The sequence below is a fragment of the Nycticebus coucang genome, chromosome 21, assembly GCF_027406575.1.
Source record: "Nycticebus coucang isolate mNycCou1 chromosome 21, mNycCou1.pri, whole genome shotgun sequence".
NCBI classification, from domain to species: Eukaryota; Metazoa; Chordata; class Mammalia; order Primates; family Lorisidae; genus Nycticebus; species Nycticebus coucang.
In genome coordinates, this window is record NC_069800.1 from 64239705 (window position 1) to 64266996 (window position 27292).

At 40.0% G+C, this 27292-nt stretch overlaps 3 protein-coding genes across 6 annotated transcripts in view; 1 reads left to right on the plus strand and 2 right to left on the minus strand.

Moving 5' to 3' along the window:
- Positions 1 to 10187, minus strand: part of SYCP2 (synaptonemal complex protein 2) — a 65640-nt gene extending 55453 nt beyond the window's left edge. The window contains exons 1-9 of the mRNA XM_053574052.1: positions 10121 to 10187; positions 8056 to 8117; positions 7062 to 7205; positions 4867 to 4995; positions 3964 to 4068; positions 3691 to 3715; positions 1238 to 1323; positions 526 to 611; positions 215 to 249 (exon numbers count right to left, since the gene is read on the minus strand). Of these exons, the coding sequence (XP_053430027.1) occupies positions 215 to 249; positions 526 to 611; positions 1238 to 1323; positions 3691 to 3715; positions 3964 to 4068; positions 4867 to 4995; positions 7062 to 7205; positions 8056 to 8079 (634 nt within the window). The 5' untranslated portion in view covers positions 8080 to 8117; positions 10121 to 10187. The remainder of the gene's footprint in view (positions 1 to 214; positions 250 to 525; positions 612 to 1237; positions 1324 to 3690; positions 3716 to 3963; positions 4069 to 4866; positions 4996 to 7061; positions 7206 to 8055; positions 8118 to 10120) is intronic.
- Positions 10188 to 14290: 4103 nt separating this feature from the next.
- Positions 14291 to 17918, minus strand: PPP1R3D (protein phosphatase 1 regulatory subunit 3D). The gene has a single exon (XM_053574492.1). The coding sequence runs from the start codon at positions 17501 to 17503 to the stop codon at positions 16604 to 16606; it is 900 nt and encodes a 299-aa protein (XP_053430467.1). The 5' UTR covers positions 17504 to 17918; the 3' UTR covers positions 14291 to 16603.
- Positions 17919 to 17980: 62 nt separating this feature from the next.
- Positions 17981 to 27044, plus strand: FAM217B (family with sequence similarity 217 member B). Of its 4 annotated transcripts, none has more exons than XM_053574489.1 (4): positions 17981 to 18125; positions 19597 to 19708; positions 19823 to 19908; positions 21535 to 27044. In XM_053574489.1, the coding sequence occupies exon 4, from the start codon at positions 21554 to 21556 to the stop codon at positions 22703 to 22705; it is 1152 nt and encodes a 383-aa protein (XP_053430464.1). In that variant the 5' UTR covers positions 17981 to 18125; positions 19597 to 19708; positions 19823 to 19908; positions 21535 to 21553; the 3' UTR covers positions 22706 to 27044. The 4 variants fall into 4 exon arrangements, with proteins under 4 accessions (XP_053430464.1, XP_053430463.1, XP_053430466.1 ...); XM_053574488.1 differs by having other exon boundaries at positions 17982 to 18125; positions 21550 to 27044; XM_053574491.1 differs by lacking the exon at positions 19597 to 19708 and having other exon boundaries at positions 18009 to 18125.
- The last annotated feature ends 248 nt before the right edge of the window (positions 27045 to 27292 follow it).

Genomic DNA, 27292 nt, shown 5'->3' on the forward strand with positions numbered 1-27292 from the left:
TCAACATAAAATATTACATTTGTTCCAAAGATATTTCTAATTTATTTTTATTAAAATGATTTAAAAGTTTCTTGATTATACATAGAGAGTTTATAATTCCCTTACATAATGTCACCATGTTACAATGCTAATATTTTGATCCAAAGGATATTATATACTATCAAAACTATTTACAAATTTGGAATAATTTCAAATTTTGAAAAGGTATACTTACCTCCAACATCTAAAATCCTTTCTCCCATGCTACTCCTGCAAATTAAAATAACAGATTTTATATTGGAATAGTATCAATGAAATAGAAAGTCCTTGTGTTTGGGAGAAGAAAAAAACCTCACTGAAAGATATACTACAATTGGCTAGTATCTCTAATTATTGCAGAAATTACATATACATATTAAATTATGTTGAAAAGCTACCACAGTTTACCACTGTAATTATTAATGCAAACTCATGGTTGCCTTATAAGACATTGTCTATATTCTTGACATGCACAACCAATAAAAGCAATATAGTACAAATTATTACATGAGAATTAACATTTCTTGGTTAGAGAGAATATTCCTGGCAAGATGAGGCATTCTGTCCAGCATAGCATTCATTTTTTTTAGAGTCTAGAAAAGAAAAAAAAAAGATAATGCATTAATTTTATATTAAAAAATGAAGTATTTATAGAAATATTCCAGGTACATAAAGTTAAAAGCCTAATTTTTGTCTTAATCACTGCATTCTGTTCAAAGAATGGAGTTAAGAATACTAAGCATAAAATAGTCAATGCAAAACAACACAAATCAAAAGATATCAGTAGAAAGTGCATGATTCCTGTACTTAAAGAATTTATACATGTTTTAGTATCACGTTTATTATTATTTTAAGACATAAGGAAGCCAAAATATGATTACCTTATTAATTTTTGTTCTTAAAGTAAACACATGTACACATACATACAAATCAGTGTATACTGATACAGATTTTGGTTAGCAGCAAAATACTTGAGAACCCCTAATATCTGAATGGTATAATTTATTTTCATTGAGTTATATACATCTATAAACCCATATGGTCATAAAATTTCAGTAAATATTTAGGAAATATGTTGTTGGACAATGAATTGTTAAGACAACAGAAATATACTCTAAGATGAGTAATTTAGTCCAAGATAAAAATTATTTTTCAAATTGACAAACTACCATCCAACTTTCTTCGCTTTCTCATTTGTAGGATAAACAAATGACTTTACCTCTTGCTGAACACAAATGTTCACTCTTGAGTCAATAACCAGGGCACAAAGGCGAGGTACAAAACTTTCCACTACTTGTTTTTCACCTGAATAAAAGTATTAAATTATTGATAAATGTTCATTTTAAATTGTTTTGAATGACAGTTTTTCTTATGAGTTAATGGAAAGGATGTATTATTAGTGCAGTACAGAAGAGAGCCTTTTGGCCTGGGCATTAGGAAACATGAAATTAAGTACTAGTTCTGCCTCTAACTAGCTATGTGGCCTTGAAAAATATATACCACTCTACAGATGTAGCTGATCTTAATGCTGTCAAGAGAACTCCAGGCCCAGCTTATTATTTCAGGTACATAAGGAAGTCTATTTTTTTTAGATGAGGGTAAATATAATTCAAAAGTAGAATATTCTATTTTGAGGCTTTTATAAAAAGTGGCCTCAATTATTTTAGTCATGTCTCAAAGATTCTTATACCCATTCTTCACCTCATGAAGCTCTAAATGATTCAAGCTATTTTTTTTTAATTGTTTGGGATTCGTTGAAGGTACAAAGAATTAAGTTGCACTGATTGCATTTGCTAGGTAAATTCCCTCTTACATTTATGTCCTACCCCCAAGAGGTATGACGCCCATTTTCAAAATATGAGGCTTTATCAATACTAATATATTCACAGGAATTTGCTAGATACCATTTCATAGTACAACTTTTATATATAATTTTAAGCAATAGAAATACTGCAACAGCAAATGTGTAACTTTCCAAAGTGACTATATTGAAAGAAAAAAACCTCATTCCAACATAAATAAATCTTTACTTGAATCACTTCATAATTGCTGGTGCTTTAGGATTATTTTCTCCCTAAAAACCTATGAATTTAAACTATATTATGTTAATTTCAAAAATATCAATGAAAAGGGAGTATTAGCCATTATTTAAATCAATGACAATTCTTTCAATAAAACTTTATGGGTTTGATTACAGCAAATAGTTTTATTTATGAACAATTCACCAGCCTCAAAGATCAGTCCTAACTAAGTCTTCTTTCCACCAACACAGAGATAAAAACTTTAATTTTATTCCTTGACACAAGTCATTTGCTGGCTACAAGTGAAAGGATGAGTAGTAAGTAACATGTTCTGCACTCTCAGTTTGTCATTAAAAATTTTGTTCTATTAGATCCAGAGGTGACGACCTATGGCCCATGAACTAAATCCAACTAAATGACTGTTTTGTATGGCTATATTATTCATCAGCAGGTACTCTATGGAAAATATTTGTATTGATCATGTTTACTGAACCAGTGTGCCAAAGGTGAACTTCATTCATCCTTATCAATTTAGCCATAGTCAAGTACGTGAACTTTTGTTAGAAATAGAAGTCGAATATTATAACCTGCCCCTCCACATAGCAGTCCAGTGGATTAGCAATGGTAAACTTTTATTGTGACTTTTGATACCCAGGGCTAAGTCAAGAATTTTTATAAACAAGAATTGTCCTCAACTATTATTACTGAATATCTTTGTGTTTAGCAATGGCTGCAAAGTTGCTAATATTTCTTAACAATTGAGCCCAATATTAAAAGATAAAATAACAAATGATGAACTTACACTGCAATAAAGTCATTTTGATAACTAAGGATACTGAAATGCAAGCTGCTTTATATACATCCCAGACTATCAAAAGTTCAACAAGAAACAATATGTCTACTCCCACACAAATGTTCAGGGAACATATTTTTCCCCAAGCTCCAACCACAGGTCCAGCAGTGTTTTCAGACGTTAATGTAAATGCAAAGAAAATTTCCATATTTCAAAATCCATTTAATCATGCAATTCAGAAACTTCACATAAATTTCAAGTAAAAAGTGATTAATCTGCAATGCACAACGTTCTTAAATATTAAGAGCCTAACACTACTATTAAGGCATTCCAAGTGATGAACATGCTCAATTAAAACCATGCTCATGAACTGATAGCAGGATTTGGTGTTACCTGCACGAAAAGACAACTTCTAATGAGATCTACAAAACATCTCATTACAGATAAGCCTTTACAATGAACATTTGCAATCAATTTTGAAAATAGAGAACACTAACTTTGAATTCTAATTATGAAATATTACCTTGTCAAAATAGAATGCTATTTTTCTCATTAGACCTGTATTTCAAAAATTTGTACTCAATTATTATTATATTTTCAATTTCATTGATAAAACATTTATAGACATTTGTTTTGTCTTCTCATACCTACATAATATTCTCGATTATTTTTCTTTTGCAGTAAAATGTCTGAAATATTTACTATTAGCCCTTTACAGGAAAAATTATTTTATCCCTGTATTAGATAGAATTGCTAACATTAAAACAATAAAAGAATTAAGATTACAGGAATTGCAAAATTTTACTAAATCGTTAACAGCAATTTATCATTCCAACGTAAGTAAAATGTTTATACTACCTTCATCACTGACGTCATGTATGATCTGGAAAAAAAGAATAATATTTAATATACTCTTTACAAACAGTATTAAAATGACAAATTAAATTTTAACTTGCAGAATAATTACTTAATTTTTATCTATTAACTAACCATCTAATTATATTAACCAGTTTAAACACTTCATCCAATCTGAACAGACTTGCTCACCAGTCTGTTAGTGATTTTTAGGCTAAGGAAAAGAGAACACAAATTGTCTTAAAATAAACACATGCTTTGTGATGAGACTTTTACCATCAGAAGATCGAGTAAGTCTTCTATCATATTTATAACAGCTTCATCTTTTGAATTTCCTTGACTTAGGATAATCTCCTTGGATTTTTCAAACCAGGAAACCATGTATAAAAAAAGAAATAACAACATATTATTTACTTTGAATGCCATTTTAGTAATTTTGAGAATGTATTTATTTTTAAATAAATAGTAGGAATGAAGAGACATTAAAAATAAAAATTCTGGTATTGTATCAAAATAAGTTTATGCTTTTAAATATCTTCCCTGCTTTTGTTTTTTTGTTATTATTCACTCACTACATTTTCCTGTTGTTTAAAATGGTAATAGATAAAGCTAATCTTAATTGTAAGTAAGAACCTATTTCCCCCTTCAAATTCCTAATTCAGTTAACCTTATGATAATATTAAAATAAATTATCATCACAATTTAGATTTTGGTATCATTACTATTTGAAAGGTTTTAGTATTATTTTACCTTAATTAATCAATTAATTCAGATATTTGAGTATATACTACATCCCAGGTACTGTTCTAGGTGCTGGCTATACAGCAATGAATATAAAATAGGCAAAAATTATATCCTTCATTCTAGCATGGGGCGCAGATAATAAATAATACAAAAACAAAAACAAAGTTATATAGTAATTAAGAAGAGTCAAAGAGAAAATAAAGTTAAGCCTCTAGGGAGCCTTGTGACCTTAAGCTCACATGATTATCAAGATCCCTGTTTACAGAGTTTGAGGGGACTTTTATTTTGTAACACATGCAACAAATAAAGTTATTCTCAAAGGTTTATATAAAGTTCTAAAATTTATTCTTCAACAGTTTGGAGCATTTCTTATTTTATTACAAAGCACACCTTTCATCAAATCACCTTCACCTGCATATGTTATTCTCTACTTATCTTTTGTACTAGTCCTTGTTTTATCATAGCTGGAAGTCCATCTTGACCTAATACACTGATATTTTTGGCACATCTTCCAACAGAAACCAAAACAGTTGAAACTGTTTGGATATCCTTTTTATTAAGTTCCTGAAATGAAAAGTATACAATAAAACTTTTGCAAACACAAAATAGTATGAAACAGGCATGGGGCCCCGGTACACATATTCCTAATCCTTACCACCAATCCTGAAAGGAAACCGTTACCATCATATCCATATTGCAAAGAATGAAAAGTGCAGTTCAAAAGAACTTAACTTGCCTGAAGCCAAACACTGGGTGAATGACAAACTCAGGCCAAAAATGAAGATCTGATTAAATTGAAGAAAACTTATACCATGACTGAATCAGTTACCTCCCATTCCATTCTAAAAAGCTCCATGTATTAAACAGATCCAAGAAATTTTTATTCACTCTCTTAACTTCACAATAAATCCCAGATATGCAGGAGATTATTAATAATCTCCTCTTCTCATGTATGAAAATGCCCTAGATATGATAAATAAAATCCAAGGTTTGGGGGAATTTTTTGTTTATTTTTGAGAGCATCTAGGATTGTCAAGAAAGAATGTACTGATGGGCTTTTGTTTGTTTTTACTTTTGCTTAATTATTATGGGTACATAACAGTTACATATCTTTATAGGGTACATGTGATTTTTTTATTTCAGTACATGTGATTTTTTTATTTCAGTACATGTGATTTTTGATACAGGCATGCAATGTGAATTAATCAAATTAGGGAACTGGGGTATCCATTACCTCAGGCATTTATCATTTTTTTTGGGTTAGAAGCATTCCTATTCCACTCTTTTAGCTATTTTAAAGTGTACTCCAACTTATGGTTGATTATAGTCACTTTGTTGTGCTATCAAATATTGTTCAGTCTATCTAACTATATTTATGTACCCATAAACCATCCACATTTTATTCCTCCATCCCTGATACCCTTCCCAACTTCTGGTAGCCATAATTCTACTCTCTCCAAGAGATCAATTGTTTTTCATTTCCATAAATCTCAAAAACATCATTGCCCAAACCAGTGTCCTAAAGTGTTTCCCCAGTGGTTTATTTTACTAGGCTCACTGTTACAGATCTTTTAAACTCTTGAATCCACTTTGATTTTATTTTTGTAAAAAAAATCACCCAGCCAGGCCGAAAACACAGTTCAGTTTGACTGAACTCAACCATGCTAATGTCACAACCGTGTCAATAATTTGTTTTTTTAATGTTCTCTGCATATGGCAAGAAATAAAGGTCTAGTTTCATTCTTTCACACATTGATATCCAGTTTTTCCAGCACCATTTATTGAAGAGACCATCCTTTTCCCAATGTGTTCTTAGTCCCCTTGTTGAAGACAAGTTCCCTATAGATGCATGGATTTATATCTGGGTTCTCTCTCTGTTCCACTGGCCTGCATGTCTATTTTTATGCCAGTACTATGCTGTTTGGGTCACTATTGCTCTGTACTGTAATTTGTAGTCTGGAAATGTGATTTCCCCAAGTTTCTTTCTTTTGCCAGTGGTTTCTAACCCTTGTGCTGGGACACACTGGTGTGCTGTGAGAGGATCTTAGGTATGCCGTGAAATTTTTTAAAGATTATTAACTGTTTTCTAAAGAAGTCAAAGCAAAGTGTGTGTGTGTGTGTGTATATGCACACACACACACACATACATATATTTTGATCAACATAATTTAAGTGTGCCGCAGAATTTAACTATAGGTTCAAGTGTGCCGTGAAATAAAAATGGTTGAAAAACACTGCTTTTGTTCAGGATGGCTTTAGCTATTCTGAGTCTTTTGTCATTCTACATAAATTTTAGGATTTTTTTTTCTATTTCTGTGGAAAATGCCATTGAATGATTTTTTAAAAATAGATCAAGTTGTTGAAATTACTTTTTTTTTAATTTAAGTAATGGTAATCTTATGTAAAACAGCTTTTTGAATTAATTTTATTGGGAAAACAACATTCTGATATGTTCAAACTCTTTGAACAAAAAAAATCAAGCAATTGCAACAATAAGCATAAATTATATAGAGGTAATTGTAAGCTAGCTTGTTATAGCCTTTCTATTTATTTTTTCTATTGGAGTAGTTCATCCTAGAAAGTATAGTTCTATATAATAATTTTAATAATCATTCAGCAAAAATATTTACCCTGCACATAAGGTCGTCCAACTTGTGGAAAAACTGTTTGCTGCATTTAATCTTAACATCTTCACAAGCATCAGTTTGTAAAAGTGTTTTCAAAGGTTTGAAATCATTTTTTCTTAAAGCGTCATCAATGCATTTTTCCAACTGCTAAAGAAATATATTTAGTAGCACGTATATTGAATCAAAACCAAAATAAGTCACTTATGTAATCTAGTAATTTGAAAATGGTTTTCACGTGAGAACCTTCAAATGAGTTTATAAAGTATCAATTCATTTACTCAAAAGATGCTTCCTATTATTAAATTTGGAGTAATTGAATTAGTGATTAAGCTTTTTTCAATAAAACAAATTACTAATATTTCCAATTCATATCTTTTATTGCTAAAATAACAATTAGATTGAACTCAACAAAAATTTGATGAAACAAAATCAACTTTCTAGTAACTAATACTTCATATAATGAATAAAAGCCTAGAACATCTGATTAGCAAACTCTTACTGGGGTTTAACTTATAACGAAAAATGTACAAAGACAAGTAAAAGTATCTTTTTGAAACTATACCAATGAATATTACTTAAGTATTACTCTTATATATTTATAATCTTTACAAAATCTTCCCTCCCTATTGTTGAAGTACAACTTCATTAATAAGGAATTTTCAGACTACAGTCTCATCGCTAAGCAGAAATTGTACTGAATTGTATATACGTTAAATAGATTATTAAAACTTACACTTTATCCAAATGCAAGAACTTTAAAAGCCTGACATACCTTGATAATTCTTTTCAATATAAAACAGATATATAAATCAGCATTTTTAATATTTTACAAATATTCTTAATACGGTTTTTAAAACATATCTATTTGAATTACTCTATTCTTGACCATTTCATTAAAACATGTAAGCTTTGTCATTGTTACAAACATAGCACCTATAAGTAAACAAAAAGTGATTTTAGGAATTAAAATATATGCTTTTGCTTTAGGAGTACATACCTGGAAATCTGTTCTTATTGGCATTTTGACTGTATTTAAAAACAGCAGGACAAAACAAACACCTATGGAGGAAAACATATTTTCTGTATCTTACAATCTGTTCCATGTGCTTACAGTTTAAAGTATCTGAACACACATAAATAAGCCCTGCTGCTTATATGAAAGATAATAAATATCGTTTCTTTAAGTTCCTCACTGGACATTTTCTTCATGTATCAAATTGCATATAAATCTGGCTGAAGAAATTTCTAGAGGAAAACTTGAAGATAACATATTCAAGCCCTCTCTTCTTATAGATGACTTAAATTAATGTCAAATATCCTGCCAAAAAGTCACAAAGCAGTTAATAAAATAACAGACACCTGGACCTCCTCCTCCACCAGCCATTCCTGCTATGCTTGCTTCACCTTTGGGATCAAGCAAATATTCTTGGGTTAACTTCTAAATAAAATGCAAGCTATTAATAGTATATTCAAAAGGGAAGAATATGCATATAAATTAACAAAGAACAGAATCAAAATATGCAAAGAAAGGAGTGAGGAAAAGATAATCTACCACCCTTCTATGTCCAGGAAGATGTTTAGAAAAGAAAGAACCACCGGGTTCTGGCTGAATGCTCAAAGCAAGGGGAAGACATCACTTTAGCAAAACATTCAGGTCCCTTAAAACCATGGGATGCGATTACAAACAACCATCACAAATTAACATATTGTAATATGAAAACATTCCCAAGGTTCAAAAGAGAGATTCCAGGACCACAAACAGAGGAGTAACTTCAAACAACCCTATTTAATATGTTCCTGGCAAGAAGGAACACAAAGGTCATTTAACTTACCCTGCTATTAACATCTAAGGATTAACTTTATTATTATTTTTTTTTTGCAGTTTTTGGCCTGAGCTGGGTTTGAACCCTCCCCCTCCGCATGTGGGGCCAGCGCCCTTCTCCTTTGAGCCACAGGCGCCGCCCTAACTTTTTTTTTTTTTTTTTTAAGCAAGAAAATACATTGCAGTTAGCCTCAAAATCCTATGTACCTTTTCACTTTGTAGAATACGTGTTAAGTATTTTGGCTGTCTTTTTTGAAACAAAGTACTAAACATCATTCTGAAAGCAACCATTATTTTGACAGTATAATGACATCTAATAATTACACTTTTTTAACCATTTCATTTTAATTATGAAAACGTTTTTTAAAATTTGACATGCTGGCAACAGTGTATCTAAGAAGTATTCTTAGCATCCTCAGGAAAATAAACATTTCTTGTATATAAAAAAACCCTAAAAACATTTTTTCCCTTTAAAGGGGAATGAATACAGGAAACAATGGGGCGAACTTAGTACCACACAATCTTAACAAATGCGTCTAACATTTCCAAATGCAACTTAAGGTTAATTATAGAAAGGAAAATAATTACTTCTTTTTATATACATCATAACTAGAATAATTGTAAAATAAATTATTCTGTGACAAACTTTGTAACAAAATCACTAAAAAAATCCAACATAAAGAGGCAAATTAATCAACCCAAGAGGAATATAGGACTCTGTATCTGTAGAACGAGCATTATTGACAGTCTACATTCTTGAAGACATGCCAGCAGAGAAACGTTAAGTGCCAATGAAGACGTCCATATAAGGCATATGAAAGGTGCGAGGAAAAATCTTTTACATTTCTAAATCCAGTTGAAGATTAACTATAAGGGAAAAATCTGACCCCTAGAGAAACATTTACCCCATGTATAAGAAACTCAGTAAATATACATTTTTGCAGCATTTTTTTGAGTGGCAAAATTTCAAAAGCATTTAGGTGGGAGTTGGGAATGGGAGGGACAGTGGGAAATAAGTAAAATGTGACACAGTATGTGATAATTGTATGAATGGATATAATAATTAAATAAAATGAACCAGGACTATAGGTAATCTGTGATAAAACAATCTTATGTGATTAAAACCATGTGGCCAAATGATAATATATACAATGTAATGCCATTTATATGAAAAAGAAACTTGGTATTATTCATTATTCTATGTAAGTTAAGTATGTTAAGTATGGAAAGAGACATTCACTCACACCACTCAAGACAGCTGGGGTGTTTTGTCAGCCCACTGGGAAGGAACAGTAGGAAGTTGCACAGCACTGGAACGGGCTGGTAATAAAAAAGAAACTCTAGTTTTTTTTATAACTAACTCTTTTTTAAAGTATAGTAAATTCTTGCCAAAATCCAAGCACATGGGTAACAAAAAATAAGATCAAAAATGTGAGTAGCTTGCTGATCACCAAGGGCTCACAACAAACTGGTCAACGTGTGAAGATGATGGGGTCACATGAGCACTGGAGGCGTCACGGGTGGCCGGGACAGGCCCACGTGAGCATCAGCGGCCACACAGGGCCGGGGAGCCTCCACCTTCTCCCACAACTACAACGTCGTCTGAGCACTGCTGGTGAACTTTTACTGTCCATTTACTGTCTATTAATTACTCTTGCAGCCATGGGGACTTCAGCAGCTCCGCCGAGGGCAGGTCCGTGAACGCCGGGGAGCCCCGCACCCCACCCCCGGGCTCCGTCCCCCGTGGAGGCCCCGCCCCGCCCCCACCGCGGGCCCCGCCCCCCGGCACCGGCTCCCGTGGAGGCCCCGCCCCGCCCCCACCCCGGGCCCCGCCCCCCCGGCTCCGGCTCCCGTGGAGGCCCCGCCCCCCGCTCCGTCTCCTGTGGAGGCCCCGCCCCGCCCCCACCCCCGGGCTCCGTCTCCCGTGGAGGCCCCGCCCCGCCCCCACCCCTGGCCCCGCCCCCCGGCTCCGGCTCCCGTGGAGGCCCCGCCCCCCCGCTCCGTCTCCTGTGGAGGCCCCGCCCCGCCCCCACCCCGGGCCCCGCCCCACCGGCTCCGGCTCCCGTGGAGGCCCCGCCCCCCCGCTCCGTCTCCTGTGGAGGCCCCGCCCCGCCCCCACCCCCGGGCTCCGTCTCCCGTGGAGGCCCCGCCCCGACCCCCATCCCGGGCTCCGTCCCCGGTGGAGGCCCCGCCCCGACCCCCATCCCGGGCTCTGTCTCCCGTGGCCCGCCCCTGGCGCGGTTAACTCCGTCTCCGAAGCTGACGACAGGGGCTATGCGGGCAGGATGCGACCGTCTCACCCACGGCAAGAAAAACCTCACAGGCACCCCTGACCCCCAGCGGAAGTCCCCGCACCGCCACGGCTTTCCAACGGCCACCGCGCGCCGCACCCAGCGCCAAGACCACCAAGGGCAGAAGGCAGCGGCGGCTACGAGGCCCCGCGCCCGCCTCGCCCGGCGCCCCAGCTCGCCACCCTCTCCGGTGAACTCGGCCCGGCCCACGGTCCGCCCGGGGACTCGCCATCAGCTGGGCGGCCGTTTCCACAACGCCATCCCCTAAACCGCCAGAGGCCACTCGCCCGAAGACTCCATGGCCTCCCTCCGCGCCTCGCCCTCCAGGAGGCTCACCCAGGCGCCGCGTCCCACCTGCCAGCTGGAGGAAACCTGCGTGGAGGCCGCAGTGTCCTCGCCGCAGCTGTGAGGCGAAGCGTCTGCGCGCCTCAGGACTGCCGCTGAGCTTTTAGGCAATGGGCAGAAGGCGGGAAGCGCCTAGCCAATAGGAGCTGCGTCCGGTGGGCGGTGTCGTCCAATCAGCGCCGCCTCCAGCCGGGCCCCGCCCTTAGCCCCTGGCAGGTGGCAGGGTGGTCTGAGGACTGCGCCAGGGGTGATGTTCAGGACTTAAGTCTGGCTGGGTGGTCACGTCCGGGGGCCCCGCCAGCTGCTCCCTGGGTAAACCCAATTTCTTTTTCCAAACAGGTAGTGCCTTTTAGATAGGAAATTAGGATGCTAGATAGGAAATTAGGACATGCCCAGCATGTCCCTGTTAGGCCCGCGGGTGAAGGCGCCAGGATCGGCTTCGCTCCCGTGCCCCCACCTCCCTGCTCTCTCCAGGGCTGCGGTGACCGCGAGCCTGCCCCTGGACTGGCGCCGGTGGCCCGAGGCGGCCCGGGACCCGCGTGCCGGCCCCGAGGAAGGCCTGGCGTGGAAGGGGCACGGGTCCCAGAGGAAGCGCCAACACTAGTTTTGGGCTCTTTGGTATGTTTGCATCCGCCATGGCAGCTTAGAGCTTAGATGTCAAAACAGGGAACACTCCCGTTGGATGCCCAGAGGCTGGCGGACCAGGAAGGGCGTGGCGGGGGCGCGTCCTAGGAGCTCGTGGCGGGCGGGCGCTGGGGCTGGGACGTGTCTCACACGCTGAGCCTGGCTAGCTCCTCCTAACAGTCACCTAATTACTGTGTCGGAGTCACCCTGTCCAAGGAATCCCCAGCCTCGGCCGATACCTTTTTTTTAACTTGTATTATGACCTTGATCATCTCATGTTTGTCTGGGTGAATCTAAAAGTGGAACTACTGTAGCAAAGCGTATGTAGAGTTAAAGTTTTTATAAATGTCGCGAAATCAAAACTTAACAATGGTATTCCACTAGCATCCTAGTTTCCTATCTAAAAGGCACTACCTTTTTCGAAAAAGAAATTGGGTTATAATTTAAATGTGCAGTGGAGAGCAACTGGAAAAATGAACATGAGGGAATAGAATAAAAACTGCTGAGGACTAAGGCAGAGAAAATTGCGTAGAATCACATAAACTCCCAGAGGTGTTTTTAATACTCGGCTTAGCCAGGATTACAGACTTCTTGACAACTTTGTAACTACCTCCTTTAACTTAATTTTGAGTCCTTAATTTCTTAATTTAGAGCTTACAAATCAACATATGAAACCTAATGTACAAGGATTTAGGGGAATTTTATATATACAAAGTTTTCCTTGCTTTGAATGACTGACACATGTAAGTGTTAACAATGTACGATAAAAAAATGTTAAGAAAGTTGTAGAGTGCTTCAACCTGATTCACCAATTTTGCAAAACAACTATTTTTACACTTAGTTTTTCCTCTAAGAGATTTAAGATACTTCATGATGGAGTTGTGACTGCACAGGAATTTTACTAGTAAACTTCAAAATTTAGGTTTTCACCTTGTCACTTTTTACAGAGAGAAGACAGCTGTTAGAGTGCTTTTTATTGTTTCATGTGTTTATAAAGCCTAGGGATTGCTTTGTGGGTATTAAACTACAACATGGAAGAAGAAAGTATATTACTAATTTTAGTATTTGAATTGTTTTCCAAAGGCTTTAATTGATGTTTTTGATGAAAAACTTTATCAATCACAATCAAAATTTGGCTTTCAGTTAAATTTAGCAATCACTTATTGGGAACATTTTACATCCTATGCCACAGGCAGGGCATGGTCTTTGGTATAAGTTTGAATGCTCAATTTGCTACTGACTAACTGTGGGACTTGAGGTAAATTACAATCATGTGTTCTTTGAAAACAGGAACTACATTCCAAGTAACGTATTGTCAAGTGATGCCATTAATGTAGGAACATCATGGAGTGTATTTAGCCAAACCTAGATGGTGTAGCCTCTTATATACCTGGGCTGTGTGGTACAGCCTATTCATTGCTCTTAGGCTACAGACTTACAACAGGTTACTGTGCCAAATACTGGAAGTAATTACAGCACAGTTATAACACTATGTATACATGTGTGTATATATATTTATATCTCTAAACAGAAAAGGTATAGTAAAAATATATAATACACGTATTTATATGTATGCATAGAAAATGTATATACAGCCTGTTGTTGACCACGGTGTCATTAACTAGTCTTAAACCTAAGTTTTACTCTCTTCACCTAAGAAAATGGAGATATTACCTACAGGTAATAATTTTCAGAATTAAATGAAATCAAATATATAAAGCACAGAGCATGGTGGCCTAGCAAATCAGGGAAGATACAGTAAGTGTTTCCTTACCTCTACGTACAACAAGGCTTGGTACTTAGGGAAGGTCACAGTCCAGGGGGGGAAGACAGAAACCCAAAAATTACTTCATATGTAATAATTGCTACATCTCCTGGGGTCCCTTAGAACTTTCTTCATATGCAGTGCTGACCTGGAATATAAGGTTGTAATTTCCATTTCTCACACACACACACAGCCCTGCTACTGAAGGTGAAGTACAGTTCTAAAATCTTATTTTTCTTGACAGTGCCCTTTTATGTTCTTAGAAAGGATACGACTTACGTATAAAATGATTTAAACAATCAAGAAGTTTCTAAAGCTTTGTCTTCTGTAACTAGACCACAAGAAAAATACAGTCTAGCTTAATAGAAGAGTCCACAGCCATTTTTGCACATATACTTTAATACTTAGCTTTTAATACTTTAAAATTATTTGAAATGACTGACATTAAGATATATTTGGGGAGACAGCACAGCAGTTGCACAATTCACTACAAAATTTTAACATCTAAGCAATATAACTATGTTTTAGGTTTGGAAAGTTCTCCCTAAGCTGTTCCCCCAGCTTCTTTTCCAACTAGGCAAGCATCTTTAAGCTTTGAAATTTCTAAATGTTGATATTTTTAAAAAGGCACCTTGAGGTTTTCTTAGTATTAAAGATATAACATTTACTTTATAACTTTCTATTTCATGACTAAAACCTTTTTGGCAAGTGACTTTCACATAGATTATAAGATTTTCTACATGCCTTTAAACGATACAATTGGCAGCTCTAACTCATACCTGAATACTCTGGACAACTATCTAGAACTTGGGGCAGGGCCAAGAGGCTGGCAGCCAAGGCCCTTGCAGGCTTGCTGACCTATTTGGACAGTTTGTTAAACAGCAGGAAATTCAACCGGCTTCTCTCTCTTGTGCACGTCAATGCAGTGCACAGTGCTCAAAGCCAGAGCACGTGGGATTCAGTCACAACATTTTAAGTCAGAAGCAGGGTTCTTAGATAAAAAGAAAGCCATCCCTGTTCTTAGAATTTTAAAAACACAGAATACAATTATCAATAACAGGTCAGAAGGCCAGATGCATCACTTCAACATTGATTTGACAAATGTCAACAAGAATTGAAAAATTTAGAGTCAATTCACTGGTGACATCGCAAAATGGATCACACTGATTTCAAGTGTATCCGAAAGAAACTTCACAAACTGGAGATCTTGTCCATCATGGCTGGGTTTTTCACACCTCACTTCTAGCACCTGCTGTCAGAGAGACCACTGGTCAGCACCTAAAGATCTCATCAGATCCTAGATCAGTTTTAAGTAACTGCAGCGCTCTGCAGAGGACAGTGTTTTCAACTAATTCATTGGAGGTCTAAAAAATAAAGAAAGCATTGGGCTGCACCTGTGGCTCAAGGAGTAGGGCGTCAGCCCCATATACCGGAGGTGGCAAGATCAAACTGGCTCTGGCCAAAAACTGCAAAAAAAATTAAAAAAAAATAAAAGCATTTAGTATTTTAAAACTAAGAATCAAATGCAGAAAATGTTAGAAACGTTCCTATCCAAAGTCACAAAGAATAAAGTTGGCAGGTAGCTGGTAAAACGTGACATGTGATGCAGTTTAAAACAATATAAAAGTATAAATATTTGTGATTATTTTTCCCTCCAGTGCTCTGGCTATTGCTGAAAACACCTAGTTCCACTTGGTAACTGGACTCCAGAGAAACAAATGCTGGAATTTTCTGATGCTTAAGAAGAAATGAAAGGAAGTCGCCTTCGTTATCCAAAAGGTAATTGCAAAGGGCAGTGTTGCCTGAAATTCTATAGTCACCTGAAAATTGAAATAATTTAAGGCAGGATTTCTTTAAATGTTTAGGTAGTTTCAAACCTAAACAGAATGGCCTAATAATGTGTAATTATCAAACATGTACAGGAGAAATACATGAAATCAGAGGAGTGACTCAGGGAAAGAGCTGTTCGCAGTTTAAAAGTTTGAAGTTTTTTCTCCTTCTCAGCTGTTGGTGTAGGAGACACACAGCCTAACCAGGGCAGCCTCAATGCCCAGGAATGGTTGTGTGATGACTGATGAGACATAAATTTCTTGCCTATTAATAGTTTCCCCCTGTTAGAAGGCTACAGACATTGACCAGCAAACAAGTTCTCAAGTTTTCCTTGTCCTGGGACAGGAATGCCAGGAGGGACCACGATGGAGGTCCTACTTAACATTCTGTTTACGAGGGGCACAAACACAGCAGAACTGACCTTTTTGTAAGCTTGTAAGTCTAGAATGTTCCTGAGGCAGCATCCACTATGGGCTAAAGGTCCCAGTATCACAATAATAAATAACAGCTACATTTAGATACACACATTCAGGACACATGCAAAAGGCCTTTCTAGCAGACTCGGGCCTTAAAAAAAAAAAAATCCCTCTCTGGGCCCTTCCCAGAGAGGCCAAGACTCCCATGCACCTGCCCGCCTACCCACCCCCACAGCACGTGACACAACTCAACTTGGCCTTCTGACGTTTCAAGTATAAGACAAGATGGGCCACTTCCAGGGGACCTAGCAGCAGGAAATGAAGTCAGACGACTTGGGGGGGTGGGATGGGGCGTGGGGTTACAACAACCCAGTAGATGTGTTAGCCCCACACAGAATGACAGCGGGTGCACCTTGTGTGCAGAAGCTCCAGGTTCTCGGACCCCGCGCAGCTCAAATGAAGTGGATCCAGCTCTCTTCACACTCTCCGCGTGGCATGTGCAGTGCATGGCTGCGACACGTGAGGCTATAGTCGCGGCTGTTGTTGTTGTCCCAGTACTCAGCACCAGCCACTCGGTAGCGCAGCGCAAAGTGTACGCGCGAGCCGAGCTCCAGCAAGAAGGGAGGCACCGGGAAGCCAAAGGCGAAGACGTCCTCTGAGCCGTCGGCACCTGCTGACCCGCGCCATCGCGCTATCGCTTCGTGCGCGTTGCGCCAGCTGGAAAAGGTGTAGCGCACTGCCACCTGCTTCTCGAAGGCCACGTTGCGCACGCGCACGGTACCACTGACGCCCAGGTCTGAGCAAGTGACACGCTCTAGGCACACAAGCTGACTCTGCAGGCGCTCCTCAAAGTCCGCGGCCTCGATGGGCGGCGGGAAATCGGGCACCAGGCACTGCAGAGTGAATTCCAGGTCCTGGCTGCTGCAGCACAGGTCCGAGTTGATGGCGAGCCGCGATAGCACGTGCAGCGGCACTGATGGGTCGTCTCCCGCGTTGAACACCTTGACCTGTGCCAGCTCCAGGCCCAGTGCGTCTGCGAAGCGCACGCGGTGCTGCCGGCTGCAGCCCGGCCGACAAGGCGCGCCCGGCGCGCTCGCGGACTTCTGGTGGCGCTCCGGCGAGCTGGGGAGCGAGCGCGCACGCCGCAGGATGATGGGCCGCAGGTGGGGGTCGCAGCCCGACGGTGCCCGCAAGGGCGGCGGTGCGCAGCCGGGGCTCCCTGGGGGCCTACAGGGCCGTAGCTCCACGCCGGAGCTCCTTTCCAGGTCCGACAGACAGCTGACGCTCCGGGGGGCCGGCCTCCGGGACCCCAGGGCGGCGGGCAGGATCGCGGAGTCTGGGCCTCTGGACATCGGAAGATGAGGAGACAGAATCAAGGGGCAGCCTTTCGACCCTGCGTCAGCTCCTTCCGCGTCCCGGGCGATGGTCAGAAGCCGCTGAGTCTCTGCAGTATCTGCAATTTGTGGGGGATCCGTAGGGCCCAGTGCGCTCGCCCCTACTCTGCGATTTTGCCCCTCAAGCCGATCCCTAGGCCGTTCGGTTCTTGCAGCTAAAGAGGAGCTTTTCTACAAAGACGAATTCTTTTTCTAGTGGAAGCTTTCTGAAGCTGCTGGGGAAGCGCAGTGTGGCGCCTCCCTTTTTTCTTCTTGTTTTTTTTCTTTTCTTTTTTTTCTGCTTCCTTGGAGGTTCTTGCAAGAAGGCTGCGTTCCGGAGCGGCCCCTCCCACCTTTCCCTTCCGCGGCGTTAACTTACAAGGCTGCAACTTGACCGGGCGCAACTTCCCAGAGAGCCTCGGCCCCGCCCCTCGTGACGCCTCCCGCAGGTTGGCCCTGGCTGGCCGGAGCGCTGCGGTGGAGCCAGGCGGAGCTGAGCGCGGCGCGTCTACAGCAGCGCGCTGCAGTCTGGCCTCCCCGGGCGCCGGAGAGGAAGGAAGGCAGGCGGCCTCGTCACGTGCCCTCTGCGGTCGCGAAACAGGTCTGATCAATTTCTGTTTTCATCTGCGTGGACTGTGCGTGTGCCAATCGAGCATAAATAGTGTCTGCACCATCCAAGGACAAGGAAAATGCACGCTGAGTGCCCTTGGATTTATAGGTTAATAAGAACGGGGCGGAGAGGGGTACCCAGCCTTGCCAGGAACTGGTTCCAGGCTGAGTTTAAGGGTCTAAGTTAGCCAGCTCTTCGGACATGTTCACTGCAACCCGGACCCTCCGCCAGGCGGAGGGAGCCTGGCTGCGCAGAGAAGCTTCATGTCCGCACGTCACCCACAATGCTTTGCCGCACGGCAGGGCCGGCCGGTTCCCTGGCGGGGTGGGGTGGGGGTGGGGAAGTGCTGCTTCCGGCAGCCTCGGCGCGATGCCGGAGAGGAAGACGTGGGAGCGAGAGTTAATACCCTGAGATGAATTATACAGCTGCCCGGAATCAGCCTCTGGCGCTTGGGGAGCATTTTTGTAGCCTGAATCTCCCATGTTTAGCTTTGTTCCCTTACGAGTGGGAACCAGGGAGGCTGGAAGCTTTTTCCGTTGCCCTCCCCCCCTGCCCAGCATCCTTGGGACCCTCGAGGCATTAATTTCTTCCACCTGTCACTTTGCACACAAAGCTTGGCAGCCTTTGGCATAAAGCTCGTCAGGTGAAATGAAGTGTAAAGATACCTGATGATTATGGCATAATTCATTAATCGTGAGAGCCCATGTATGATTTTATTACCATCTTACATAAACCGACTGAAAAAGGCTTTACATAGTTATTGTGGAAAAAATACAGGAAAGTTTCTGAAATCTTCTGTAATCCCACCTCTTCCGTTTTACAGCGGCAAGGGAAATTACATCAGTGCGCTTTTAATAAGGGCAGAACACTCAAAATAAGAGGGAATAACAGTGATCTGTGGCATGGGTGGACAGCACGTCGCAGTGTCCCTCAGTATGTAACGTGTATGCATAGACGGACACCCTAGTAATGGGTCGGTGTGATAGGGAAGGCAGAACCCCGGGAAGGGGGCTTTCCCACTGCAGTTGAGGTTCTGTGAAAACAGAGACATGTGCATAATCCCTGCCGTTTTCTAGGCAATTTTGTAAGTGTTTGCTGAATGAACATGGAAGTTTTGGAATAACTCTTGACTTTATTAGGTTTCCAAATTTCCTCAACATATTATTTCCAAAAAGGTTACACATGTGTGTAGAGGGAGAGAGAGAGGGATGAGGAGCATTCACAGTAGGTGTAGTAGTATGACAGGTGCTGTTATCTAATGTCTGCTAGGCAAACAAGCAAGCAGAAAAGACTCCACAGTCAACATAAGACAGTATCTCCCTCCCCCACTGTTTCACAACTCAAGAGTACAAATGACTGTGCAGTCACGGCGATTTTAAAAAGGGGAGCGGGGAATTAACGCAATACTGATGGTAGGACCATTTGCAATAGGTACTTACTGACAGTGTTCTGTGGCTTCTAGTTCCCGTGGTGAGGAGTCCTTTCCAAATATAAGAGGAATAAAGAAGTCACCTCCCCAGCTGTCATCATCTTCCAATAGATTGGGCAAGAATATTTTGAGCACTACCAAAAAGGTGATGTAAACTTACAGGAAACACCTTAGATTTGTTCTGGGTTTTTTTGTTGTTGTTAATGGTGTGCATGTGTATGTATGTCACAGTACTTATTATTGCATGCCTATTTTTTAGACACTCCATCAAACCCTAGATGATGTTCAGCCGTGTGATTTTTTCAAGAAAAGGAATAGGGTGAATGAATCTCATCAGAAAAACAGGTAAATAGTTTTAGTATGGTTGTTTTATCTTGCAAAAGGCACATTATCTCAAGTCTCCAAATTGAATATGTAAATTTAAAAAATGTGTGTAAGACATACACTTTTTTTTTTTTTATCTAGCAGAAATGAAAGTGGTTTTACGCATTATTAGTTGGTAAGGACGCCAGAGTTCATAATTCTGGCTATGTTAGTAGAATCTATAATTGGGCAAGTCCCTCGATTACCTTTCTATGTTAGTTTCCTTTGATATAAAAGGATACTGATAACAATCAACTCTATAGGAGTACACTGACAGCTAGAAGATAAAATAATGCCCATTGCTTCATTTTTCATTCATTCATGCAACATTGGTTGAGCACAACAATTCATAGGTAATATTTTTTCAAATAATTGCTTAGTTTGCTTAAAACCATTGGGGGAACGAATGTCTGAGGTTCCCAGAAAGCATGCTTACCATCCATTCCTTGTCATCCCATTTGGCTATCTTACAGAGAAATATTATTAATCTTAGTCAAATGTGATGTTCTTGGTAAATAAACTAAAAAAAAATGATATTTTCAACTCTGATGTGAGATTTCTGCCTCAAAATAAGTTATTGCAAAAGGAACACAGCATTCCCTATTCCCATTTATCTGCCATTCACAGTATGGTATTAACTCTGTGTTCTCATTAGTTTTGTATTGTAAAGCACCACGCAGATTTTATGTCTGTCTTTTAAACACAATTTTCCCAGATGTGTTTCTATTTGAAAATATTTTAATACACTTTTGGTTTAATATATAGGTTGTATATGCTGCACTTTTACCTATTAAGATTTTTCTTTGCTCGGAATCACCACTAATCAGTGATTAAACTCCATAAAACTTGCATTTTATATCACATTTACATCTATTTTAAAATAGACATATGGACAAAAGCTGTGGATTTTACTTATAAATGTTGTAAAATACTGTATCATTGACAGACTAGATTGAGTTCTAGGATAGATTTTTTTCTAAACTTACATTTTTGAAAGTACACATAATTGGTCTAAAACTATAAAACAAGTGCTTTGATAACTGTTAATGCTTTTTTCTTTCTTTTTTTTTTTATTGAGACAGAGTCTAGTGAGACTAGACTATGTCGCCCTCGGTAGATTATTGTGGTGTCACAGCTCACAGCACCTCAAACTCTTGAGCTTAAGCAATTCTCTTGCCTCAGCCTCCCAAGTAGCTGGAACTACAGCCGCCCGCCACAACACCCGGCTATTTTTTTTGTTGCAGATGTCGTTGTTTAGCTGGCCCCGGGTGGGGTTCGAACCCACCAGCCTTCGTGCATGTGACTGGCACTGTAACTACTGTGCTACGGGTGCTGAGTCATGTTAAGGCTTTTCTTAAATGCCAAAGTTCAACATGAGTGAAATCCATGCATTCACATGTATTATATAATGTTTCTCAAATAGAGTATTACATGGAAAGATGTTCTACAAAACTCCTTCTGTAAGGAGTTTGGAGGCCTTAAGTTTTCCAATGCCTAGTAATAGCAGAATTTAAAAAAAAAAAAAAAAAAAAAGCATAAGTCATGGGTTCTTTTCATTAGTTTAGTCATATCCAGACCGTTTCTTATTGTATGTAGTAAGAATTGTAGTTTTATTTTTCATAGCAATATGAATGCTGGCCCTTCTTGGAATAAAGTGCAGCGTCCAAAGAATTCAGCAGGAAAAAGACAGAGTCAACCCCAAGGACCCCAGGTTTCTTCCCAGCTGAGAAATAGCCTTGTGGGTGTCTCCCAGCCAGCTGAAGATGAACTTAAAGAAAGTGTTTCCCAAGACAAGAAACCTGAGAGGAATCTACTGGGACCCAGGTGTCAGGGGGCCTCCGGGAGCAAACTGTTTCTTGATTTTCAGTCAATGAAAATTATTAAAGAAGATGCTGATGAGGACAGTGCCAGTGATCTCTCTGACTCGGAAAGAATTCCCATTCCCCCTTCTCCCCTCACACCTCCAGATCTGAATCTTCGAGCTGAAGAAATTGATCCAGTTGACTTTGATCTTCACCCAGGTCAGGGCCGTGCTAAGCCTGGATACCATTACCCTGATTTCCTCCCGCCCCCTTTCAGCTCCTGGGACCTGCGGGACATGGCCCTGCTTCTGAATGCAGAGTGTAAAGCTGAGGCCGTGCCTCGGGTGGCAGGGCTTCTGGGGAAGTACATCGACAGGCTTGTTCAGCTCGAGTGGCTGCAGATCCAGACAATCCAGGGTGAGAAAGGGAAGGGGACCAAAGCCAGGGCTCCCACTGCACCCGGGACCCTGGGAGCTTTAAAAAGCCCTGGGAGAAGTAAGCTAATCACTAGTGCTCTGTGCAAGGCGCTACCTCACCAGGAGGAGGCTTCCAAGTCAGGCCCCTCACGAAAGAAAGATTTCCACCACCAAGAAGCCCATGCACCGTATTACACACTCAAGACTGCTCCCAAACCCAGTGATTTACTGGGTAGGAGCAGGTTGTGTTCTCAGAAACAAACCCTTGCAATGAGGACAGAAGAGAAGAAAAAAAAATCAAGTCAGAGCACCAGGCTGCAGCCCTGGGATTGGTCCTGCAGTGACAGCCGCTCTCAGATGGAAACGGATGGTAACATTCGCATTCCCAGGCAGTCAGCCGCCAGTCTGGACACAGCCAGCTCCTGTAAGGGTGCCAGGACACAAGCACATGCGAATCTTAAGAAAAAGGGAAATGCAAATAGCTGTGGTCGTGCCGCTCCATCCAATGAGAAAAGACTCAGAACAAATGGAGTAAAGCAAAGCACATACGAATTAAAATAATATCTGGGATGATAAATTGCAGAGACCTGCAGATATGCAAATATTGGAGTGCTTCCAAAAGTTATAATACTGTGAATTGTAAGAAATGTGATAATTGACATCTAAGTCATTGATTGGCTCTTTTGTCTATCCTATTTCCACTCTTAGTGGGTTATTTTCCAAGAGAGGTGTGCTTCTATAAGACTTTCTTTGTATTAACAATCTTAAGCAAATGAGAGCCCTTTAGATAAAAAAAAAAATCGACAAAGTATGTGCCATATAAAGGTTTACAATGGCAAAGCTCCGGGGGGAGTCAGGAAACTTGCCTATGCAAAGCAGATAGTGACATTTAACTCCCCATTTTCATTTGCTCAGAAGTATGTAAAATATCGCATGTCGGCTTGGTTTTCTGGGGGACAGTCTCTGTCTTCTGTCCCAGGGTGAAGGGCAGTAGTGTCACAGCAACCTCAAACTTCCGTGATCAGGCCATTGTCCTGCCTCAGCCTGCTGTGTACCTGGAACTACAGGCAGGCACCACCTGCTGGCTAATTTTTCTATTTTTGGTAGAGACGGGATCTGGCTCTTTTTCAGTCTGGTCTTAAATTCCTGAACTCTAGCAATTCTCCCTCATTTGCCTCCCAGAATGCCAGGATTACAGGCATGAGCCACCGTGCCTGGCGTGAAAATATTTTCAATAACAGAATCCTCAAAGTTTAAAGTAAGGTCTTTCTCACCATGCTTCCTGTCCTCTTTCAGAAATTGTTCAAGCAGAATTTCTGTTCATTTAACCCATAAGAAGTTTCAGTCCCTCCTCAAGTTAGGGAGCACATGAGTTTCTATTCTGAGAAGCTTTTATCACTAAGCTGCTTACTCTTTAGAGACAATGGCATCTAGCACTTTAAAATGAGTTTTTTTTTTTTTTAAAGGGCACTTTAAGTTTAGAGGTGGTGGCAAAGTCCACTTTCAGGTTCTCTAAACTGAGGTTGTGATCATTTGCACACTTTCCCGTTTGGAAAGCCACTGGATTTAGGCATGATTATTGCTGTTTGGTGGGACTAACAGTAAAGTATCTGACACCCTAGATTTGCTGGCATGTAAGAGGTGGCAGAGAGAAATCACCTTTATAATTTATAAGTAAAGGGCCTATTACAGGATCAAAATACGTGGAACCAATTTAAATGTAGTAATTATTAAGTTACTGATTTGGGTTCTAGATCCCGTTGTCCCTAGACAAAAACAATGATCTGTTTTAGTTAGTTTGCAAGAGCAGGGTTTTTAAATCCTGCCTGGGAATTGGAGTGGGTGAGAACACGATTAAGGATGTAGGGGGAGTGAGATGTGAATGAAGTTGCCTGAAGTACTCGGAATGACCTCTGGCCTTGTGGCTCCATGGCTCTCCTGGAGACTGTGGTTTAATAACATTTACTTATTCCTGTAGTTGTGCTGTGCACTTTCTGTTCATACTTGTAAAAATCTTTTAAAACTTTTGGTTGATTGTTTCTTGATATGCAGGGTGTTTCAATGAATAGTTCCTTTTATCCCTTTAAACAATTGTGTTTTTGAAGAAAAAATTGTCTTTTTGACCTAGATGCTTCTGTTTTTCTCATTTTGGGGGCAAATGAAAAACTTGGCATTTCTCACTAGAAGATACGTTATAGCTTACAGACTTTTCATACAGCAGAAGATGTCATTGGAAACAGTATAAAGACGAGATGGGATTTATCATTGAAACCATGTACAAAGGTTAAATTTTAAGATCTTTTAAAATCTGGTTTTAATCATTCCAAACTACATGCCCATGTTTTTTTTTTTTTTTTTTTTTGCAGTTTTTTGCTGGGGCTGGGTTTGAACCTGCCACCTCTGGCATATGGGGCCGGTGCCCTACCCCCTTTGAGCCATAGGTGCCACCCCCAAATTTTTTATGTAGTTTTCTTCTTTCAAGACTTTTTCTTAATTGTACAGGTTCCCGCTGTCATTCTTTACCTAATGGAGAAAGCATGCCTTTATGCCTAAATCTTGTATTTTTCCTTATGAACAAAAGATGCACACTGTTGTTTCCATAGTCCTCAAATGTAGACTGACATTTGTACTCGGTATATATTTTGTATTTGGAAAGTTTAGTACTAGTCATAATGTTCATGTGGTTCCTGAACAAGTACCCTGTGTGTCCCTTGCCTGCCCTGATTCTTGTGAGCCCAGATTAGTCCATTATCTATGGCTGGCATCTCACTTAAGAGTCTTTCTCTGCTGGATTTTATGCAACTCTTTCTGAAGCTTCCTGGCTAATAAATATCCAGGAGCATGCTGTTTTGTACATATACACACACAGGCATGCACATATCTGTACTGCTTATGTTAATACTAAAGAGTTTATGCTGAGTTGCTGCCCTTCCCAAGGATGTATCCATGTGAGTACTCTAGAGATCTTGAGCTGTTAGGGGAGTGTGTGTGTCTGGGCTGAAGACAGTCATGATTAAGAAATTTAGAGGGAACGCCTCAAACATTTCTTCCCAGCTCTTTTAATTGAAATCGGCTGCATACTCTGGGGAGCAGCCATAATTTCTTATGTTCAGACAGTTTAAGAAGCTTGAAAAAGTGACTTTGCTTGTTTACTTGTTGGCCTCAGGTTGATTGCCAATTTCAACCAGTATTATTGCCATTGGATCAGAGCTCCAAATGAGTTAAAATTAGGTTTATTATAGAATTCACATAAGCTCAATTTTAATGTTATGATTTCTGACACACATATCTAACACATCCTAATCCACTAAATGCTGCAGATAAAAATATTGCTGTTTTCAAGCAGACACCATTGGAAAGCTGAATCATGAACTCAGTTCATGGTGTCAGAATCATCAGGAGTCCTGTAATCTAATGACGAGTCATTACGTTTCCAAGAAGTGCCTCTTGTTTCTGGGGCATTGTTTACACATGCCTTGCATCTAAGCCAATTAAAACAATCCCAGGTTAATTTATATATGAAAAAATATTTTAGGCTTAGAATCATTTAGTAGAAAAGGTTGTTAAAAAGTATAGAAATGAGCTACAAAACCACATCCGAATTTGCCATGATTGCTCAGGTTTAGATTCTTTCCCAAACTCTCAGTAAACAGGTTGAGAGTCTGCAACTAAGTTAAATGGGGTAGAATTGGTGGCCTGTAAGGAAATGGATGGGGCAGAGATTAGAGTTGGTCTTGCAGTAGCTGATGGCTGAAAGGAGGGTGGCTTGTGGAGGTTCTTGGGCCTATTCGGCTACTTTCCAGAAAGATACAAGAATTCCTACCTTACATGATATAAAATACTGTGTATCTCCTCTTTCTTTTATGCTCATTTCTTGAGTAGTTATATAAAAATATAAAACTCTTGGTAGTACTGTATTTCAAGATAATTCAGAAGCAGTATTTAATTATTTAGGTGCCTGCACAAGACTCTATTCAAAATGGCCTGAAGATAATTCAGCATGTTTGTTATTTGCTGTTAAAATGAGTGTATGTTTGGTTTTGTGTGTAATAAGACAGAACTCATGTAAGTTATTGTGAACTTGGATTTCTCCTTCCTTGAGATCGATTAAACAGCAGAGAAATATTATTTGGATTTTTCTGGTATTGTTTTGTTTGACTTTATGCAGTTCTCCATCGAAGTTTATCTGTCTCTTCTTCCTGGTTATTTCAAAAACTTGGTCAGGATGAAATTCTGTTCCAACTCCTGTTTTACCATTAAGCGACATTCACAGCCAAAGCACATGTTACCTTTCCAAACATATCTGGAATCATGCTGCAATCGAGTCCCTATTCCCTCGATTACCCCCCGAAATGTGTGAGGGAGCAGGTTGCAAATTCAATGAGCATAAAATTAAAGTAACATGATCTAATGCACTTGCACCTTGATGTTTGTATCCAGAAGTGAGCACTGTCTCTTTTAAGCAAGTGACCTGGTTAAGACGTGGTGGTTTTGAGCAGCTCCCACTGCAAACGAATGGAAAGGTCCTTAGCTCCTCTTTCCTAAACTCACTTCTGACAATGAAATGCATTCTTTGGAGTCTACCAAATTGTGGCAGTAGTGTTTGGGGGTTTAAAAAAATAGTTGTTTAGTGTGGCTTGAAAATTAACCATGCTGGAAGTTTAACATTTTTTTTTTTTTGCACAGGAAATGGTAGATTATTTTTGGATGTTACTATTTTATTAGCCACCAGGTGGTGACTAAACTCTTTCAGATGGCAGTGAATTTGCCTGTGGGTGCCTTCTAATTGAATAAAAAGGTGTTTACTGGAATCAAAAAGAAATGAGAGAGACCAAAACCATGTTCTTAATTTAACTTCACTTGCCCTCTGAGAATTAAATGGCATATTTTATTTAGTTAAGTTCTGTGGAAGAGTCTCTTTGATTTATTGAACATTCTCATGTCATGAAAACACCATGTCTCTTACAGAATAATGCTCAAGGAAGTAATGTAAATCTTTAATTTATAAAAATCTTCATAGAAATGCCTATTCCATAAAATACGCTTTGAATATTTCTGTCCTTGGCAATTTAGTATTTAAAGAATTGATTTAATAACACTGGAAAAGATATACGGAATGTAAAAATAAGACTCATGAATATGATTATA

Excerpts from the sequence above, each read along its gene's own strand:
- FAM217B (XM_053574489.1), top strand. The coding sequence starts at position 21,554 with ATGAATGCTGGCCCTTCTTGGAATAAAGTGCAGCGTCCAAAGAATTCA.
- PPP1R3D (XM_053574492.1), bottom strand. The coding sequence starts at position 17,503 with ATGTCCAGAGGCCCAGACTCCGCGATCCTGCCCGCCGCCCTGGGGTCC.